Source organism: Chiroxiphia lanceolata, chromosome 2 (genome assembly GCF_009829145.1).
Source record: "Chiroxiphia lanceolata isolate bChiLan1 chromosome 2, bChiLan1.pri, whole genome shotgun sequence".
Classification (NCBI taxonomy): Eukaryota; Metazoa; Chordata; class Aves; order Passeriformes; family Pipridae; genus Chiroxiphia; species Chiroxiphia lanceolata.
Window position 1 is genome coordinate 88,708,436 of NC_045638.1, and position 21,723 is coordinate 88,730,158.

General features: G+C 42.7%; 1 protein-coding gene across 4 annotated transcripts in view; it reads left to right on the top strand.

Annotated features, from left to right (window-relative positions):
- Nucleotides 1–21,723, top strand: part of NARS2 (asparaginyl-tRNA synthetase 2, mitochondrial) — a 52,463-nt gene that overhangs the window by 21,934 nt on the left and 8,806 nt on the right. Inside the window, exons 7-12 of one of the 4 annotated variants that reach the window (XM_032679120.1) lie at nt 9,688–9,820; nt 16,262–16,360; nt 16,795–16,838; nt 18,666–18,732; nt 20,210–20,422; nt 21,526–21,623. In XM_032679120.1, coding sequence (XP_032535011.1) covers nt 9,688–9,820; nt 16,262–16,360; nt 16,795–16,838; nt 18,666–18,732; nt 20,210–20,422; nt 21,526–21,623 — 654 coding nt within the window. The remainder of the gene's footprint in view (nt 1–9,687; nt 9,821–16,261; nt 16,361–16,794; nt 16,839–18,665; nt 18,733–20,209; nt 20,423–21,525; nt 21,624–21,723) is intronic. The other 3 variants (XM_032679123.1, XM_032679122.1, XM_032679124.1) reach the window with 3 other exon arrangements.

Here is a 21,723-nt window from a genome sequence, read left to right on the forward strand (position 1 = left end):
CATCTCACGTTCTCTTGAAGTTCCCTGCAAATGGGAGGGGCAACCTAATAGCAACCTGTTAGGACCTGCAAGGAGATTATCAAGAAGACAAGGCCACTCTTTGCAGTGATGAACAACAGGAGGATGAGAGACAATGGGGATAAACTGAAATGAGAAGTTCTGAGTGGATATAGGTGGGAAAAAAAATCATGAAGAAATCTGTCAAGCATTGGAAAAGATTGCTGAGAGAAACTCTGTACTGTTCATCAGAGACACAGCTAGATGGAGCTTTGAGCAGCTTGGTCTGGCCTTCTTGCTGACCCTGCTTTGAACGGCGGACTGGACCAATGACCTCCTGAGTTATTTTCTCCTTCTAAGTTTTTTCTTGGCTTCATTCTCATTTTCATCTCCACCTATCTCGTGCATAAGACCATCTTGATGATTTCTCTCTCTAGTTCAGTTTCAGTTCAACATCCCCAGGAACTGTATTTTTCTGCTAACATAAAATCTCAGCCTTTCATGCTGACTTCTTCCTGTTAATGCCTAGCTATCAAACTTGGTTTAGTTCCGACATAATTAATCCCCCTCTCCTCAAGCAAATTCCCTTGATTTCTAAATCATCATGTATTTTGCTGCTGTTCTGCCAAATCCACATATTCTCTGCAATCCTGCAACTGGTTTTCTGGTTGCAGAGAGGCTCTAAAAAAAAATCACAGTCACTCAGGCCATTTTTGCTGGGTCTCCTTGAGTTTGTGGAGAGCTGAACTCGGTGAATTTTCTTTTGATTGCAAAGGTACGTAAGTCCCACTGATTTCACTTGTAATACGTCAGTACTTTAGTGCATTTCAAAGCATGGAGGAGATGGAGAACGAAAGAGAGAGTGCTGTCATTTTTGGTTGGTGTTCAAGGAAACACTGCAGAGCTCAAAAGAGATGGGTTTGAGGCTGCCTTCCATAAAGGAGGCTTCATTTTCAGCAGTCTGGCAAACACAGTTTTAAAATTTGTTTCCAAAATGACTTGCTAATGATGAAACAGATTGCATTGTCTTTAAGCAAATATTTGCTCTACATTGTACAATTTTAAACACTTCTGAATGCAGCTGCAGGAATGATGTCCAGTTGTATAACATTCCTGTTGCTAAGAAGCAACAAAAATAAGTGTAATTATTTATCTTGGATGTCTGAAAAAAATCTCCGACATTTCTTGCACAACATTTGTTTGAGTCTGACTCATAATGCAGACTCTTATAATTAGCGCACTAACTTCCATTAATTAGGCTGACACTTAATTGGATCTATAAAAAGCAACTGTGACATGTCTGGTTTTAATCAATTACGGCGTGCTTCAGTCTGGTTCATGACTGCTGCAATGATTGTTAATGACTTCGTATTACTGGGAGGCCAAATACATGAACTTTGTAGGTACAACAGTGAGTCTAGGGTTGCTTGGCTGGTTGGAGCTTTACAGTCTGCATGGATATGCTGTTGGTCCTGTTTTCCCCTCCACTGTTTTTGGAGGGGAAGCAGGTAATTCACTTGCAAGAAGCATGGTGAGCATGTGCTGACAGTAGCTGCGGGTCAGCCATGTGCTGGGATCCACATATGGAGGGGCTGAATACAATCCCAGCAGTCTTGGACTATGTGTTCTTCGTTTTATCTGCTGACTGTGAAAATGAAATGCAGGTAGCAACAGAAGAACAGGTTTTATACTTGTCTGGTGAAAGATGTCATCAGCTGAGATTTTTGGTCCTCCTTTTACAAGGAAGCTAAGCAAAAGCATCATATTTCTGTCTTGAGTCCAGTGCACAGTCCCTTTTCCTTCTCTGAATATCTTGTCATCCCTATTCCAAGCAGTAGTAGGTACTGTAGGATCTGTGTCAGAAGAGCCCAGCATCCACGTTTGTGTAGGGCCTTGCAACTCAGCTTCATCCATGTGCCCAGGCACCACCAGGAGAGCTGCAAGGGCTTAGGAAGCTGTGGCTTTGTGAGTTACAATAGGGCTGTTATAACCCTCTGCCCGCATGTTCCCCTGCTGTAGTAGCCACATTCGTGGTTACTTCTGCAAACTTGTTTTACTTTGTAACTGAGGCAAGCAAGAAGCTTCAGGTGGCCTCTCACTGGAGCTCAGCTGACCATCAAGTGGCTCGTGGCTCTGTAGCAAACTTGATAGCTCACAAGAGCATGAACGTGCCTTGTGTCCAGGCTGCAGCTCCTGCTTCTCAGGGAGCCTCTATGCCCTGAGAAGTGGCTTTAGGGTGAGATGTGAAATTAGACAACTTCATCCCTATTTGCTCCCACAGCTTTCCTTAAAATAGATGCACAAATCTATTAGCGCGTGCCCTAAAATTCTGCAATTTGCTGTCGTCGTGCTGCAGTAGAATAAGGCTAGATCTATTTAATACAGATTTAAGAATTTTTTTTTTGTGCAGTTGCTTACTTTTAGTTACTGTAAAATTGTAGACCTTGGAGATTTTAAATAGTTACACCCAAACTTTGGAATGTGACCTAAACCGTGACTCCTTTTGTACAGTAATGCACCCACCAATGCATTTTCTTGTTGTGATTCTTTTTTGCAGAGTTCATAAAATCCATGTTCATCTGAAAAACAAAAATTAAAGAAAATATCTTCTTCATGGGTGTTAAAAAGCAGTTTTCAGAGAACATGGGGGTTTTCCACTTTGAAAGGAAAAAGATTTAACCCAATTGTTTCCCCCGCTGCCATGTTGGTAATGTATTTTTATGGCTTAGAGTAGGAGTCACAGGGATGATTAAGTTTTGAAAAACGTCTTTACTCCCTGTTTTATTTAAATCTTTGAAACATTTTATGTAACTCTTTGTAGAATATCTCTGTTAGCTAGAGCATAGGAAATGGTTATTTCAATAAATGTTCAACTACTTTGGTGGCTTTCATCAACCCAGCTTGAGTTTTCATTGCTAATCAGTCATTTTATTGACTTTAATTAGAAATAATAATATCAACACTAGGACAAAACAAGACTCCACTGAGAATAAAGTAAAACAGTGTTGCATAAGAGGGTGGAGAACCCAGGCTGATGTGGTCTTTGAGCCTGGAGCAGACAACTTTTATGTCTCTGAGTAACACTTATGTCCTTTGTCTCAATTTTCCCCTATTCTCCTGCCATCTGTAGGCTAACAATCCAGTGCCTAGCTCTGCTCTGGGGTTTAATAAACAAAATTCTGGGTGCTTTGCCAGATAATTAGGGTATATGGGTCATGTTGTTGTTAATTACTCAAGTGTGCCTGGATCATTTTCAAGCAGAAGTGGATTACCTAGGGAGGATTTTTGTCCCATCCTCTGTATTTTGCTATTGGCACTGGTGCAGAGGCTATGGCAAGGGGAGAGGTGGTCCTGGAGTGTGGCAGAAGAGTGCTGTGCACATGCAGCCTCTCAGGCATTGTGGGTCCCTGCCCTTTGGAGATTGCAACGAGGGAAACTGCTGCGTTGCTTCAGTCTGACTGGTTGGGGGGGAAGTTGGCACTTCCCAGTCTCTGTCTGGGAACTTAGACAGCTTTTTTTTTTTTAATTTATGTATCTATTTTTGGATGCTTACAAAAGGAAGTACAGTCCCATCTTGTCGCAGCATGAGTTGAAACCTTAGCACTCAGCACACCAGCTCTGCTGCCCAGGCCTAATTCTCACGTACTGCTACAAAAGCGCTTGTCAAAATGCAACTTTTCTCACCTGCATTTCCCCAGACAACAGACAGAAATGGCATGTCCTATGAGGAGTTTTTTAAAGCTTCTTTTTCAGTCCCTTCTGCTACCTTTTCAACAGAAACAAGTTCACTTTCATTGGGCAAAATCCAAACCACCAAACAATAGTAAGGGGAGTATTATTTTTACATTAAGGTTAAAAAACAGGTATTTTTGTCCAACTCTGATGGTTTGGGGTTTATTTTAACACAGTCTACCCAGCTCTAGGTAGATATTCTGTACAATATTCTGCCTCTTCTCCAAACTGCTGGGCACCTGTACCTCTCTAACATCATTAGGAGATCTGGGTTTCCAGCTCCTCCAAAAACTAGACCCTGGAGACATTGTATTGATGTGTTTGAATGGCTGTCTCTGTGTGTGTGTGGTTTTTTGCAGTGAGCCAGAACATCTTTCAACATACAAATTTCAGCATCCCTGAACAATCCCAGTTGTGCTTGGGTCAAGCACTGCAGCCAACTAGTGTATCCTGGCAGCTGAGCAAAGTCATCTGCTTATTTCAACGGAGAAGGCAGGTCCTCCATGCTCGGAATTAATATGGTCATGCTGGAACAGAGTGGAATTAAATCAGATGGCTCACTTTATTAACTTCTTCCCTTCCTAAGGGAAAGGACAGTGGATTGACAAAGCTAAACTCCTTGGCTTTAGGGTCACCTTGCTGTTCTTTCCTCCTCTGCTGACATCATCTGTTCTTTTTGTCCTTGGGTTAGAATTGTTTCTAGATTTTCTTGCAATCTGGATTTTAGCGTGTATATGGCTGGGAGAGGCTGGTGGATCATGGTGTAGGGCAATGTACAAGGGTCACATGCTGTGTTCATGGCCAGAGATGGGATTTTGCACAAGTCACTGTTCAGCTTAACTCTTCACTGCAGACCTTGTCAGAGTAATCACTATTATCTGTGTATATGCAGACACCTGTAGTATTTTGGGGTAACAGCAAGGGCAGCACTCTCACCCCAAGTGAATTGTTCCCCCCTGCCATGTTGGTAATGTATTTTTATGGCTTACTCTAGGAGTCACTGTGATGAATAAGTTTTGAAAAACATCTTTGCTCCCTGTGTGTACTGGTGTGGTTTAGTGCTCAGCCCTGAGTCACAGCAACCAGCTTCTGCCTCCAGCTGTGTCACTGCTGTGGTGTTGTGACCTCGGCATGAGCTGTAAGCTGACTGTGCAGGGATTGCATCTTCTTGATTAATCGCCTTGTTCAGAGTTATATCCCCTTGGTTCGACAGCACAAATAAGTCTTTATTACCTCAGTAGCAGTGTGGAGTCCTGGCTCAGAAAAGGAGCACAATCCATTCCTGGCTTGGGAACCGTCGGCACAATTAATTCTATTTGGATTGCAGCATAAAAATTGCCAGTAAGGCAGAGACAGTGAGACCTACAAACATTGCAGGAGTTTAATTAAAAGAACGATTTGAAGCAGCTTTGGGCACAGATACTTATTACTTCTCTATTGGTTTCTGTCACTGCCTCTATAATGAATTGTCAACGAACTCAAATGAAATGAGCTTTCATTGTGCGTGGCAGAAAGCTCCCAAAGGGAGAGAGGTGGCTACTTCAGAAGACTGTTTCAGTAGCATGTGAAATAAAGGTGGAAAGCGGAAGTTTCTCCCTTCCTGGGTGTTCATAGGGTGGAGAACACAAGAGCAGTCTGTGCAAAAATGAGCCTCCACCGAGTGACCGTCCGTCTGAAGGACGGTTGTGCTCCAACAATGCTGCCAGGTGCTGCTTCAGTGTCCAGAGGCACTCCTGTGAGCCTGTAGCTGGAAAGTGGCTGAGCCGTTTGCTGGGTTGGGAGGAGCAAGCTCAGGGTTTTGCAGGATGGGCCCTGGCTTTTGCCACATTTCAGTGGCAAAAGTGTTGGAGGGAGTGCCATGGGTATTCTCTTGGCCTCCACATTAAGCTCTCAAATTTTCCCAGAGAACTGGACAGAGTGAAATACAGTTACAGAAAGGGAGCAATTAATTAAGCGGCTCTATGCCTTCTTCTGGTGTCAACCCCGGCAGCGCCTGTGAACTGCATCAATGCACTTGAGCTTGCTGTCCAGAGCTCTGATCTGGGTAAAGCTGACTGCAAAGGGACTCTTTTCAAAGCTTCTCTTGTATTCTTTGGTAGCACATACAAGGACAGTGTTACTGCTCTGCTGTGATGGCTAAGAGAAAGGGCTCAACAGATTATTAGGCTTTTTTTTCTTTTCCTGTGTGCTTTTGTTGGAGATGAGGAATTAGCACTACTGTTGTTGTTTTTTAAAGACTCTTTGGTGCCCACAACCCTAACTGACCTAGGCACTTTTGGAGACCTAGCCAGAATTTTTAAGTTATTTTTAAATGCTGGAAGTCTTGCAGAGGTCTGGGAATGTTAAATGATTAATTATTTGCATCGTAGAGCATAGGACTCGCAGCCCTGGACTGAGGCTCCATTGTGCTAGGTGCTGAATGCACACAGAACAAAATTACTGGTTTTGCCCTCAGTACCATGAAATTGGAGCGGAGTCAGCTCCCATCCCTCTTTTCTAACATATTTATACATTCTCAGTGTGATACAGCAGTGTATCAAATCACAGATATGTTTTTTATAGCAGATGAAGTACAAATAAAGGCTGGATTTGTGTAGCAGGCATTTGCTTAATATCTTGAATGGAAGAGCACAGTAAACAGCATATAAATGCCTGGATGGAAATAATTGTTCACGCATGGAGTTGATAACAGGGATTGTATATTTTTAGCTGTGTTTCTCTGTTATGTCCAGGCCTCTGGTCAGTGCTACATTGTTGTTACCAGATGACTTGCATTTACTGTGCTCCTTTGATCATTTTGCCAGCATGTCATCTGGCTGGTTTCCCTTTGCCAGGGTCCCAGGATTGTGGTGAAGTTCTCACAGTTACTTGTATCTGTCTTTTTCCTTTACAATTAGCCTGGGAAATGAATGATTCCTCCCCTTCCTGCACGTTTGTTTGGGGGGGGGGAGGCTGAGTTGTGTTTTTTCCCTTCTTCCAAGGGGCAGGCAGGCAAACTCAGCCCCACACCAGTGATGTGAGGTTCTACAGGCTATCACAAAGCCCTTACCATTACTGTTGTTGAGCACTCTGGAATAGTCCATAGAGTTGCAGTGCTAATGGTTCATTTTGTAAACATAGGTGGTTCTCAGTTTACAGGTTAGAGAAAATTCATTCCGACAGGATGCCTAGAGCTGAGAAAAGACAGAAGTTGGTTCCTGTGGGAGCAGGGACAGTTGTTCTGCATTTACCCTCCCCAAAAGCTCTGTCTCAGGCATAGAGAGGCTTTATTCTTGTAGTACAAAACTGATCTGTGACTGTGAAGTATTTGACCATAGTTGACATCTTGGAGCAATCTGAGGGGTATTTTTTATTTTTGATTGCTTTTAGGTATCATGCAGTTGGCAACCCCCTTGGAAAATAAGTAAGTAGTCATCATGCTTGGGCTACTGTTCAGTAGGAAATAAATACAGTTCAAAGTATTCTTAGTAGCCTGCATTGCTGGAGACTGTCATCTGTCATGGTAACCTACAGTGACTGAATGTCAGTGCCTGTGCCTGGACAGCTGCAGAGAAGTGTGTCTCTTGCTGAAGCCAGACTGTTACTTTGTGGGACAGGATCTCCTGCTAGCCAGCTAGTGTCACACTTTAGTTTTAAGTGTTACTTGGAGGGCTTCATGTCAGTGAGAGATTAGAAACCTGCACATCAAACTGAGCAGACCTGAATGGGTACTTCAGCAATTGCAGGCATTTCAAAATATTTTTGTCATATGTCTGATCCTGGCTCAACCACAAACTGAACTTGTGACTAAATTCATGTATTTAGGGGAAATTCTGTCTTTAACTGAAGAGCCTAAAATTGAAATATTTTAGCAAAAGCCTGAAATGTGGGGACAGATAGAACAAGAACCTCTATCTCCTGTTTTCCACTGCAGGCCAGCCTCCACAACCTGCCAAGCAAAAGTTTTTGACCAGTTCTGCCTTAAACAAAAAACAATTTTGACAGCATGACTCATTCTTTCATATTTGTTGTTTGTACTGCTGTAGCAGTTGAGGCTCTTAAGCTTTGGATCCAAGACCTTGTTATGCCAGGTGCAGTAGGAGCAGGGGAAAAAAACAAACCAAAACGGCCTTGTTGAGGAAGAACATGTGTTTCTGTATAACCCAACACAACAGGTGGCTACAGATGAGGGATCACAAGGAACCTATGATATAATACTGACCTGTGCATTGAGTAACAGTCTTGGTACATCACTTATCTAAACATTGATGAGGTTTTATAGGTGCTATAGCAAAGGGCAGTTTGAAAGAGGATGATCGAGAGACAGCAGAAGTTTCACAGTAACATTGTAGCAAGCAAGAAAGGCAACAGAGGGAAGAGGCATGTTGAAAATGATGCTTGAGGAAAGATGTTTGCTGCAAAATCTAGTTAAAGTCATAGATGCTGTGGTCATGTATGAGAGAGTGCAGGTACAGGGGCAAAGTAGAGACAGAAAGTGTGGTTTTTGGAGGGGGGAAAGCAGAGCCGTGGGGAAGAGAAACCTACAGGCAGGCTGCATATTGAGTCTTGACCTGAAACTTTCTTCTGGTGTGTTTACTACTAGTAACTCAAGGAAAAAGAAAGTGCTCTTTAACCTTTAACCAGCATGTGACATGAGGAAACAGATGAGTGAAGCAGAATGTGTGTGTTCCTTTATTTGCAGCGCAGATGTCTTCATAAGGGGCAAAGGAAAAATGCTGCTTTTTGTAGTGTTGTTTATTTAAACTTCAGTGTAACAAAATTAGCCTGTTCAGAAACTTCAGTGAACATCCTCTTTAAATTGAAAGCTTGCAGAGCAAGATGCAAGTCAAATGCCAACCCCAGCTATTAGCACGCATCCTTTCATGAGCGTCAAACTGTGCTTAATCTCTACTGCTTGGGTTCTTTTTCTCTTACATGCTGCCTACAGCTGAAAATAGCATCAAGTTAAAGATGTACTAAAGATAGCAGCTGCCCAGTTCATGGTTTTTCTGAAGCAGCTCACTCTCTTCCCCAGTCGTGGTTTGCTTCCCATGCAGCAAGAGGGGAAACACTGCTGTCATGGCATCTGCTTGGGAAGCTCTCGCTGGCTTGAGGATGCCTGTGGTGTAAAAGGTATTGCTTGTAGTGCAGCTTCCCACATAAAACTAAAACTTTTAAGGGTGTGTTGGTGTTGGATAGGAAGGTTTCTTACAAGGGAAGTAGAAACACAGCATGACGTGACTGCAGAACAAGAGAGGATGTGTTTAAATAGACTCTCCAGAAGGTGGCTGGAGAATTGCATTGGTTGCTCTAGCACCAGGCGATATCCCAGATGTGTTCTCTGCAGTAGGGACCCTTTAGCTGAGCCATTTTTAGGTGTGTGGACGATGCCCAGTTGATTATCTCGAAGACTCTTTCAGCAATAAACTTCGGTCTTGCCACTAGAGGGGGACTGCAAGCCATACACCGTGCATCCATTCTGCTGGGCTTCACCAGCCACCCCTTCGTGTTTGCACCAGCCCAGCAACTCCAACTGCCGGGCACTTTCTGCTCTGTTGTGCTCTGGGGTCTCACAGCACCCATGAAGGTCAGACATTGCAGCCAAAGAAACAAGAAAGGATGCGATCAAGGAGAGCCTGCCTGGTGTGATGACTGGGTGCTTCTCCAGTTATCTGGCTCTGCAGAGTGTTGTTTTTTCTTCCTTCACAGTTGCAAAAAGTGTCCTGAGCACAACTTGTGCACAGTGAAAGCTGAATACTGTGTGTGCAACCTCCCTGAGTCATGAAGAGGTGTGAATAAGTCCTCTCCATGTCTGGATAAAGGACATAACAGTGGTATATTCAGCAGTGCCATTAAATGGGTCAAAGATGAAATAGAAACATCATTGTTTCTAGATCCTGAGATAAAAGCGAGGGCTTGAGGTGTAACAGACTCACTTGTGTACTGAACCTGACCTACCTGTTTATTGTCACCTTGCAGGGCTTTTACCCACGTGTTCACCTTTGGTCCGACATTCCGAGCAGAAAATTCACAAAGTCGCCGGCACCTGGCAGAGTTTTACATGGTGGAGGCTGAGCTATCCTTCACTGAAAGCCTACAGGACATCATGCAGGTGGGCGCTCCAAATGTCTGTGCAGGACCAGTACCAGAGCTTCTTCCTCCTCCCTGAGATGTGCTCCCTACCCTCAACTGAGGTCACAGCTCCTCTCACCCTGTCTGAACCAACTAGAGGCTGCACAGGGTTTCCCAGGGATTGGGATTTGCTCAGCAGAGATGAAGCCACAGAGGGGATTTGGAAGGGAAGATATGCACACAGCCCTCATGTGAAGCTGCACAGTTGCTGTATTGCCAGGAAGTGTGTAAATGTGCTTGACTGGGCTAATGAAAGTGGCACTCTCCCTTTCAAAACCTTCAGCACCTCTCCAGTGAATGAACAATATTTGTACAGTGTGTCCCTTGACGTGGTCTGTAAAGGCCTCTTTGAAATCTGCATTGAAATCTGAAATAGAAACAACAGTTTTTGGCATACACTGTTCACTGTGGCTTTAGCAGAAGACTGGAGGAAATCCTTAGTCAGTTGACTTTTGATTTTTTGGGATTGACCTCTCGGTTGCAGTTTAACCACATGATGGATGCTAATGCATTTTACTAGTCTCAATGTAAGCCAGCTTATGTCCAGTAGGACTTATGAGTAAACATCCTCACAAACTCTGGTTTATCAGATAAGCTCCCTGGAAAGCTATTGGAGAAACAACCTTATAAAGAAAAATACCTGAGACACTGGCTACAGATTTATAAAATAACATCCAGGTGGTCATTTCTTCAACCTAGATCGTACACATCGCTGAGTCACTGTGGCCAGACAGCAGAGCTGACATACTCTGTGTGCTGCTTCTATGTCCAGGACGTCTGGATGGCACTGGACTGTGTGGACTGACCACTGGGAATCTGTGCTCCATCATTAGTAGCATCCTGCTCTTTCTTTGCTCTTTCCTTTTCTCCAGAACAACTTTGTGTATTCTTAGAGCATAGCATGTATATATGTTCACACCTTACTTCCTGAGTCCTGTTTCTCTAGGCAGTCAGGAGCTAATTGAAATCTTCACTGCTTTTATCTAGCATAATAAGCAGGGTCTTCTGTTAAGTGGTGTTTGAGCTCTTGAACACAACATCAACATATCCTGTGCAAGAACCCTAATTGCTTGTCTTTTGAAGTATAGACAACCAGTTCAGACAATTCAGAGAATTAGGGTTGAGAATTGTTCTGGAATGTGTAGGGCTTTTATGTGTAGGGAAAGGAGGAACTTCCCCCCTTGTCTTGGCTTTTGTTGTTGCTAAGTATCTTGTGAAGTCTCATCTTGTGCTCTCTTCACATCTTCCCTCTGTCTTAAAGTCTTTGACAACTTCTTTCCCTATAACAGAAAGTCTCCTAGCAGCCTTCATTTTTCATTCCTCATAGTGAGTCTACATTGCAACAGCCTTAATTTTGGAATGTTCTTATTTGCAGAAGTGGAGTTCCCATTTTGTTTATTTTTAAATCATTGGGCAATCACTCTTTAAAAAAACGGAAAAACACCAACAAAAAACCCTGCCAGCTGCTCTAAAGCCTAAGTCAAGTTTCTTTCCTGGTGCAACTGGCCTAAATTCAGTGTTCTCTCATGTATCTGCCCATTGGGCAGTTTGTCTGTTTGTTGTCATCTGCAAGTTCTTTGTTCGGTGCAAAACGCCCAGTTGAAAGCCTCAGGGGCTCTTGGCCACGGTTACCATCTGAACTTTGTCCTCACATAAAGAACTGAATTGTTTAAGATTTATTTTTAAAATTGATATTCAACATTTGGACTAAGTACCTCTAATAGTAACTAGTATGCTGGGAATGCTCAGCTTCTTCAGGGACATCTTGAAGTATTTGCTTGTACACCATTAAAGAGTCTTGCTATAGAGATGTAGATGTTTACCATTCACTGATGAGGCCTTGAGGTCTTTCTCTCAGCCAAAGCTCCAAAAGAAACATAGCTTTCCTTATGAAATAAAAGGAAAAAAGAAGATTTAATAACCAAGTTAAATGTATTTAGGAACAAAGGGCCTGAAATCTTAGAGCAGTGGCCTTTTTTCCCCACTGTAATTGCACAGAGCAGTGCTCAGTTATTCCTAAATTAGTAGCACAGTTCTTGCGAAGTCTCTTATGTGTTAATCGTGCAATATAAATTTCTGTTCTCTGCCAAAATGTGTTTTAGTGCTACAAAGAAGCTTCAACTCTCACAATACTGGTTTCATAATACTTTCTGTGGAAAGTCCCATGTACTTAGTGCAGTACTTTATGCTGCATGGCTGGATAACAGTGTTTTCTGCTTTATTGTACAGGGTACCTAAGGGTACCTATGTAAGGGTATCTAAGGAAAGACCTCTGTAGCCTCTTTCCACAAGTGAAGTGAAGAAGTTGGGTCAGGTTGCTCCAAGGCACTTTTCTCCTCCAAACTGGATGAGAAGGAGTTAGAAGAAGGTCAGGTAGACAGTGGAAGAGGTTCAATTGTGGAAGTGTCTGGACTTTCAGACATGGCCATCTAGAGTCATCTCCCCTCCAGTACCTGTATTGGAGGTCCAAGGTCTCCAGTTTCATTTGTCCTCTGAGATGCCAGTTGTCAATCTCTCCCTCTCTCTTGAGTGCTGTGTTAACGTAGCTGTATCTGTAGACCGTTATCTTCTGTTTTTCATTCTGCTGTCTTGGCAGTGCAGTAGATTTAAAGGATCCCACTTCACTCCTGACACTAATGGGGTCTCAAAGAGGCCATTTGATACAGTCATTATTGAATTTCATAAAACACGCATACAAAGCTATGCTAAAAAAGACATTATTTAGGCTGTAAAATTAAGAAATGCCAGAAGGCATTTTCCTGATGGCATTTTTGGGAGTTTATGCATAGTGTTAGTCTTCCTTAACAAGATCACATCCTAGCACCACTGTCTCTTTAAGGGATGAAGAATATATCTCTTTCAGATGGAGAATACAATTTAACACTCAGTATTTGAGCTCTGTCCTGAGGGCAGAAGTATTGTCTTCCACTGGTTATGTATTTCATCAAAATTAATTTGCTGTCATTACAGCCTAGTGACATGGAGCATTATTACCTCCATTTATAGAAGGGAGTTCAGGCATGAAATGAAATCAGTAGGACTGATTTTGGGTGTCAGCTTCAGAGAGTTTGGATCTGAAACATGTATGTGATTTGATTTCCAGAATAGTTTGCACTCAGCGTTCTTTCTGTCTTCAGTGCTAAGGCTGAGGCACTTGGGCAAATCTGACTGCAGTCTCAAGGGAACAAACACTGGTAATCACATGGGAAAGGTTTGCTCCAAGTGTCTTGCTCAGCACTCTTTAGGGACATCGGGGTATCTGCAGGACTGTAGGTTCCTTCTCTGAAGTGGCATCCAGCTGCCATAGCTGAGGCTTGTTGTATTCCCTAACTTATATCAGCATTCAAACTTGAATGGCCAGTGAAGCAGGGGTCCTACAGACAAGTCTCCTTCCTTGCATAACAACAGCATCTCTCTAGAGTGGGTCCTGAGCTGTTGGTTGTGTAGCTGAGAGAGGAGATTTTATGACCAAGATCAGATGGGAATCCTCCCCTCTCTGTGTGTATATATGGGCACACATGTACGGTGCGTGTGTCCAAGCATGAGAGCAAGAAATAATGCTTCACTGGTGTCTCATATATAAATAGCCTGTGATCTACACTACATCCATATGCATGCCTCAGGTAAATACATAAATAAAAATCCTACTGGCAGGTCATGCGATTTTTCTGAAAGTGTCTTATGTAACAGGGGTGATGATTTGAATTCTTCTTGGAGTGCACAGCACCTCCAGTTGCTGCTGCTGACATTTACTGCTGTTTTATTGATGATTTCCTGTTTCAACTCTGATCATAATTTTATTTGGGAAAGGATAAGTTGCAATATCAAAAGATCCAAGTTAAAATTAAGCAATACCCCTGGATGCTGCTCCTAATTAAAATTGAACAGTTAACCATTGAGTAACACAGCAGCATTGGAGAAGGCCAAGGTTGATACTGCTGAACTTTGAAAGGTGAAAATAACGAGAGAAAAGCTGTAGTGTTGAGGGAGGGCGGAAAGCTTTAACCTCTGTCCTTCTTGTCTGCCCTCCTACCAGCAGTTTCCACATTGCCATTATGAAGCAACCAAATTAATGGGCTTTTGGGACATCAGAAGTCCCACTGCTGAGATAAGCTACTTGCTGTGATTCCAATGCCTTTTTCCCTGTATAAGTCTCCTATCAAACATGTTTCTTTCAGGATATGTTCAAACCGATCACTTCACCTGTACCTTCAGCTCACGTTTTCCCTCAATTCAGCAAGCCAGTGGTTACAATTCTCCACTCATTTCTCCTATTGCCCACTTTCTAGTCCTTCATTGTACTATCTGCTTAAAGACATAAATTCTCAGTTTGAGATTTTTTTTTCTCTTTTTCTTTTTCCCCCCCTCTACTGTCTGTGTCTAGTACACGTTTGGCATAAATAAGAGCACTGATGAGGCCAGTATATGACCCACGTGTCTGGGTTTTTTTGCCAGGATAAAACCTCAGTCTCAAACCTGGAAATATTTCCCCGATTGTTTTTCCCATACCACCCACATCTTTTTTCCACAAGAGGAAGCTGCTCATGTTGAATGCTGTGGGAACCTAATTGTTACTTTATCGCACAGTGAGGAAAAAAAGTGCTAATTAAACAACATGCTTTTCTGAAACCAGATGATACTTTCATTTTCTAGAAAGAGGAAGCTTAATGTAAAATCCCTTCGTCTCTGCCTGGTGAAACCAGATGAATTGCCAAGAAGTTTTCTGATTTCATTTGCATAAGCCTTTTTCTAGCTACTTTGAAGAAAGTTCAAAGCTGACTGTTTGGTTATTTGCCACTCAGCAGCAGGAATGCTGGCTTTTCATTTCCTCTGTGTTTGAGTACCAGGAGGGGTGAAACTGTTAATCTGCATATGATAATGCCATTCCTTTATTTGCATCTTCCCTTTTTAGAAAGAAGGCTCAGGTTGATGCAAGAGTCTTGAGTCTGAGTTTGGCTCCAGAGGAGTCAAAATGGACTACTTTACCAGCTTTACTAGGCTAGTGGGATGCAGAGGTTATTCAGCACAGAGTAGTGTTCCAGCAGTTTGGGACAGGTGACAGATGTTCATCCAAACATAAGAGTTTGAACAATGTGCCTGAAATCTCATCTCATACAGGCTATGTAAGTAGCACAGCTGCTTCATTTCTGTGCCTTGTGTTCCTCTTACCCTGTAGGATCTGGTTCCTTGTAAGGGCTTGCAAGGCAGAGACCTGCTGCTGCTTCTTCTGATCTGCTCACTGAATGTCAGGTTTGTGTTTTCACAGTTAGTCTTCCCTGGGCCTTGTGTCTAGGGACTGCTGCTCACCTAAGTGTCATTGGTGGATACTTTGCTTCTCCCAACCCTGCAATTAATGAAGCGGTTGTTATGCTCACAAAAAAAAAAAAAAAGAATGTGCCAGAATTTTCAGAGATAGTTTTTATTATGAAAAACCTAGTCCCATACCAGGCTGAGGTGACGTGCAGCCCAGCTGCGTTGTTCTGTTCTTACCGAGGAGGGTAGAATAGGAGGGTGATTTTGAAGAAGGACTGGGGCCATCATCAGTTGATACCACAGGTCGTACCACTACCTGCTTTGTGCAGGTGTGAGACTATGAGGAGTCATGAGAACTCTTAATCTGCACAACAGCAAGTGTCCTGAATGGACTGCTTTGCTTAACCAAAAGAGAAAATTACAACAGGTTGATGAAAATGGCATCGCATGGGGGGGCTTTCAATGGCATTTTAATTTCTTAATGAGTGAAGCCTGTTTTACTGGATAACTATATCCAAATTGGATGATAATGTGATTTAGTTAATCCACATTAGTTTAGGGAAATGGAACCACATATTTTTAGTTTCTCAAACATCCCTGCACTGATGTGTCCTCTGCTTTAGCTCTCTACTCATCTCTGTGTATCTTCACTTTGCTTTTACTCTGCAGAACCTCTCTAGCTGGGATCCATTTGGTGGGCTGGCTCTACACACTACAGGTTTATTCTCATTTCCTTTAGTTCTGCTTTTTCTTACAACAAAGCAGAAACCCAGAATGACTCATTACAGGACAGATACCTCACTAAGAATTCATCTGAGACCAGTCTCCACAAATGGTTGTAATGCGTGTCTGTCTGACCAGGGTTGCTGCTTGAATATTTCAGCTGTGCTGTTTTTCACTGGAGATACCTGACTGAAGATACTGAGGCCATCAGCAGACACTGAAGTCCTAAACCCATAGTAGAAATAAAGGTTCCAGTCCTCTTCAACTACTAAGCAAGCCTGCTAATTAGGAGCATTAGCAAGCTGGTACCCTCTTATGCAGTCTGACCATGCAGAAGAACAGAAGCTCCTTCTGTACCGTTTGGCTCATGTGTACCGTGTTTCATTTGTAGTCTGGGACACCTAAGCAGTGTTCATTTTTTATCCATTTCTCTTTTTTCTATTAGGTTATGGAAGATCTTTTCAAGACAGTAACAAGCACTGTGCTCTCCAAATGTCCTCGTGATGTTGAACTTTTTCATAAATATGTAGCTCCTACACAGAAGGTAATACATGTGACAGGAAAGAGCTGCAATCCTGTTGTGCATTTTGGGGGTTCTTGGCTATAGGGAGGCTGATTTTTTATTATTCTTTTTTTTACTGTGTTGTCCTGTGTTAAGAAACTGAAGAGCTAAATGTCAGCCTGAGCTTAAGTGATTGTTCAGGCCAGCAGAGAGAAGATACACAGCTTTCTGTAGCTAGTAGCAAGTAGCAAGTATGGTGGAAGTGTAGCTGTCACATCATCTGGCAGCCTCTGAATCATCAGCTTCAATAATCGTACTCTTTTAGCACTGAATGGCTGGGAGTGGATTTTGACCCATATCTAGATCAGAATGCAGTCCCACAAATTCAAATATAGAGGAAAATCACTTTTCTGAGTTTCCTCTGGGCCCCTGAACCCTTAAGAGTATCTTTATATGTTTATGTTTTTCTTTTTTTGACCAAGGACAGGTTGGAACAAATACTGAAGAACAAATTTGTGACGTAAGTACTATTTCAAAATGATCTGGAAGAGGGCTTTTGGGGAAAGAGTTCCTATTTTGTATATGTTCTTTCACAACTCAGTATCTTCTGGGTTAGCATAATATCTCCAAAGGAGCATGAATTGCAGTTCCCTTTTACTGTTTGTCATTACCCTTTCATCTCTGCATGAGACTGACATCTGAATCTGCTGACCTTTGGCTCTTGCTCCCCTGGATGAGATCCTCTTTCTGTATCCTCCTTCCAACATGTACTTGCACAGTGGTTTGCTCACTATCTTGCTTGGTTTTGGCCTTGGTGCTCTTCTTTCAATCACATCTCCACTCCAGTGGCTCCCTTTTTATAGAAGTATTTTATGATATTTAAAAATTCCAACTTTTTTTCCTATTCCCAGTTGGTTGTGCAACTCCTATTCCCAGTTCTATGTGTACTAAAGAACTGAAGGGTTTGGGTTTCCCTCACTGGCCCTCAAGAATACCTCCTTCCTTACTCTTGCCTATGTCTTCAAATAGTGGAGCTCTCCATTTGTCCCACAGAACGCTGTAGGTCTGCTCAACCCAGCACTGGTTGTCCTGTTAAGCTACAGCCACACTTGGGCAATAGGATCGTGATAGATCCTCCCTGTGTCTCTGTCTGCAAGAGCACCGTGGGAGACCTCAGGGAAGTTACCATCTCCCCATTTCAGTCCTCTCTTTGGACCTAACTGATATTCCTGAGAGGACAGAGTTGCCACTCAGCTTCTCCCATGGTCCAAGGAAAAAGAGAGAGTCAGAACATCTCTTTCTCCCTCTCTATCTCTCTCTTCATCAGCTGCTGGCAGATCTGGGGCATTCCTGGCTTAAACACATCAGTTACATGTGTTGAACCTGTGCCAGTGATATACCTCATTTGGACTGTGGTCTCACATAACCCAAACACATGGAGCAATATATTCCTTCTTGAGGTATTTCCTCCAGAAACCTTCCCTGTGTTAGTGAAACCTTGTAACTGCGTGTAAAGAGCTCGTGCTCCTTAGAGAATTTTGTTTATAATTGGATTTAGCCAATGATACAGAAAGATGAAATTATAGTGATCAGGTTATTCTTTCTGTTATATAGTGTATAGTTCTGTTATATAGTTCTGTTGTATAGTGTCAGGTTATCCCTCTGTCCATGACATTTTGCTTGGTATGTGGAAAACTTGTCAGCCAAAGTCTTTTCCACTGAGTCTTGATTTCCAGTTATCAAACCTGGCACAATCATTCACTGCAGTTTTTCTGTTTGCATTGCCATGATGCTGTTCTTTTGTGCTGGTGGAAATCAGTGGAGAATCTGCTCCCAAGTCTGACAGAGCAGTAGAGAAACATTGCTGCAAATAAATCTCATGGTTTTTGCAAAGCAAAGTGGAAACATTTGAGCTACAAGAGCTTTGCACCCTGGGCTGTTATTTTTGCCTAACACACCCTGAGATAGAGCTATGTTGTTGTAGCTATGCTGATGAGAGCACATTGTTTTCTTTAAAAAAAAAAATCCACAAATTTCTGTGAAGCAATTCTCTGCAGAGCTCACTTTTGACTGACATGCAACATTGCAATAATGCAGAAGTGTTGAGAGCTTAGCACTTCCTGCCCAGCTTGTAGCTGAAGCACAGGAAAACATAGGGTTCTTGCCATATAAAATGCTTTTTGGTTTCTGTCCAAAGAAGCATTGCTGGGAAGTCTGACATTACACACAAGTTGGCATGATGGTGGGGAAGTGCCTCCTTATTTTTCCCAGCATGGCATTTGTCCAGAAAACTTTGTTATTCCTTTCATAGTTATCTTAAAGACTTTTTTTTTTTCTCCTCTTGCAGAATTTCATACAGTGAAGCAGTGGAAATTTTGAAGCAAGCTTCTCAAACTTTCACTTTCAAGCCAGAGGTAGGTTGTTGCCAAGTGGCTTGTCCCTGTGCCTGTTCATGTGCACAACCTGAACTCTACAGAATCTCCTTTCTTTCTGATACCACAGGAGTTGTTACTTGGCACAGATTGTCTGCCTTCTGGGGTGTTTGCTGGGTTATCACCCAGGTGAAACTTTTGGCCTTTGGGGTTGAAATGGGAGCAATATAAGGAGTGAGATCTGTAGCAGAACAACACGTAACGCTTTCAGGGAAGGAAGTGATGACTCTGCTGTTGAAGGACCAAGGCTTCAGCAAAGGCACTTCTCTTTCCTGTGTGTGAGTAGTGCTGGGAGTGTTGCAGATTCAGTAGCAATCATCTAAGGAGAGTTGCTGCAATAGTCCTCAAATAAAGGAAATATAATAAGGTAGCACCAAAAGTCTGACAACAATTAATAAGCCAATACCATGTCAAAATACTTTGTAATCTAGATGTTTGTAGAGGGAATCCCTTTTCTTTCCAAAGCATAGATGTTGACTGGGAAAAAGAATAACATGCTAGTCTTTCTAACACTGTCAGATTATAGTTTTCGAAAAATCATATTTTGCACAATTTCAAACACCAATCCCCCCCCCCCCAGTATGGGACAGTATTTGTGGTGGTGCTCGCCTCATGTGTATACTCTTTAATTGTTATCTCATTCTGATGCCTTGAGGAAAATAATCCTCTGGCCAAAGCCACCTTTTTAGTCAGTTGGGTAACTGTTTCATCTGTGCATACCAGTGGGTGTAGAACCTCAGATCTCATATCTGTACTACCTTGGTCTGAGACAGCAAACTTGGGATATTTTCAGATGAAGAGAATCTGTGGGAGGTCTGTTCCAGTCTTCTCCTTCTACTCCCCCAATATTCTTTGCACGTCCTATAAAGGGACTTGAGGTCTCAAGTCAAAAGCCACAAAATTTATAACATCAGTGGAAGAAAGGAAAAGTGAGGGGCATTGCAAATGTCTGATGTTTCTGATAACAAAGAATTTAATAGGATGCTGGGTTTTCTTAAGTGAGACTTAATGTAACATGTAACACAGCAGGAAAGAGAGGATCAGCCCAGAAAAGCTGCTTTCTATATACCGAAGGTAATACTGAAATAAGGCCAGTTTGCGGGGTCAAATAATCTGACTTTGGATAGGTGCCTATTTCTCTTTAGATATGTGGAGTGTGGTTTGGGTGTTGATTTTTGGGGTTGGTTGATTGGTTTTGTTTGTTTGTGTGGTGGGGTGGTTTTGGGAGGTGATTTTGTGGAGTTTTTTGCTTGTTTATTTGGGATTTTTTTCTGATTTAATGCCAGATGCTTGGGTTTGATCTGACCTTGCTCTGTGAAGTTAAATCATATTATTTTCCATGCTTTGCTGTGCCTTAAAACTTGTGAAACTGCCTTCTTAGCAGACTTTCCCAGTGGCCTGTATGAAAAGCTGCTTTGCTTGGTTTCATGTTGTTCAAAGCTTCACGTCTTCTACACAGGGATTTTGCTGGGTCTCTTGCCATGGGCAAGATACTCAAAGGCAGGTTCCCAGGTCCCCTTTGCTGTCTTTGCAGTGGGGCTGTGACCTCCAAACAGAACATGAAAAGTACCTAGTGAAGCACTGTGGTGAGGTTCCTGTGTTTGTGATTAACTACCCATATGACCTCAAGCCTTTCTACATGCGGGACAATGAAGATGGACCTCAACACACAGTGAGTCCATGGGTCACACTTCCACTGCTTTTTTGGCTAGGCATATGTCTTGGCCTACTGATAGATAGACTGATGAAAATAATCATCTGCTGGGCCTCTGTGCAAGAAGTCCAAGAAAAGACATGACAATCCTGTCTGGTTCTTTTCCTGTTGTAGAAGAAATCCCCAAAGCAGGAACAACGGGAGGGAGAAGATTCAGGAGATGGGATAGTGTTAAGTTTTAGCTTAATTCCCTTAAGACAAGTTTGCCATAGTTTATTTCTTTTCCTGGTAAACTTCTGTACTATTAGGTGAAATGCCTAGAATTGCATGGCTTGAAGCAGTCTGTGATTCTCTTGTCATCCAAATGTAGCATCCATGTAATGCTCAAATAGCACATGGGCACAGGAAGTAAGCTCTTTATCAACAAACCTCATGCTTTGAAGGTGTGATTTCCCAGTTGAACTGAGACAACCTGAAGCATTGCTTCTGCTACAAAGAGCAGCTACCCTACCATGTACCACTTTCACTTCAGTGGCTTTAGTTCTAGAACCACTTCAGCTGTGGGATAAGAAAAGTAACCCTAGAAGACAAAACAGAGAAGACAGCCAGCTCAAACCTAAGAGCCTAAGTGGTATCACTTGGATCCTAATAGTTGGATCCAATACAGGAGTGGCATTGATACCATATCCACTAGAGCTGGCCCAAGGAATGGGGGTAGATAAGGCTGAACACAAGCTACAGCATCAGAGCAGGGAATCAGGGCTTCAGGAAGCTTGCCCATGTGTCTTTGCTGTCTTGTGAGCTGCTGTTGGGTTCTTTATAACCACGCACGGGTTGTGACCAGAGTAACTTAGTGAGATTCAGTTCAAACCACTTGCTGTAGATGTTCTCAGTGTGGAACATCACTGCTGTTGTTTAGGTTTTCTGTAGATTTACTGAAGTTTATCCTTGCAAAATTTCCTCCCAGCCTTCTGTCAACAAGAGACAAATACTTACCTAAGTGTCACAGACTCTGGAAGAATTACAGTAGGGTTTTACAAACAACCATCAGCGTCAGCTGTACTTCTGCCAGTCACTGTGTGGCTATGGGGCATGACTCAACTAGTTTTCTTTCTTTTAAGGTTGCAGCTGTTGATCTCCTCGTACCAGGAATAGGGGAGTTGTGTGGAGGCAGCTTGAGAGAAGAGCGACTGCCCTTCCTCGAATCACGCTTACAGAGGTAGGGAAAACCTGCAGGTGCCAGGAGACTAATCTGCTCAGGAGAGTGTTTGAGTAGCTCACAGCGTTTGGCAAGACAGAGGAGTGGAAGGTCAACCAAT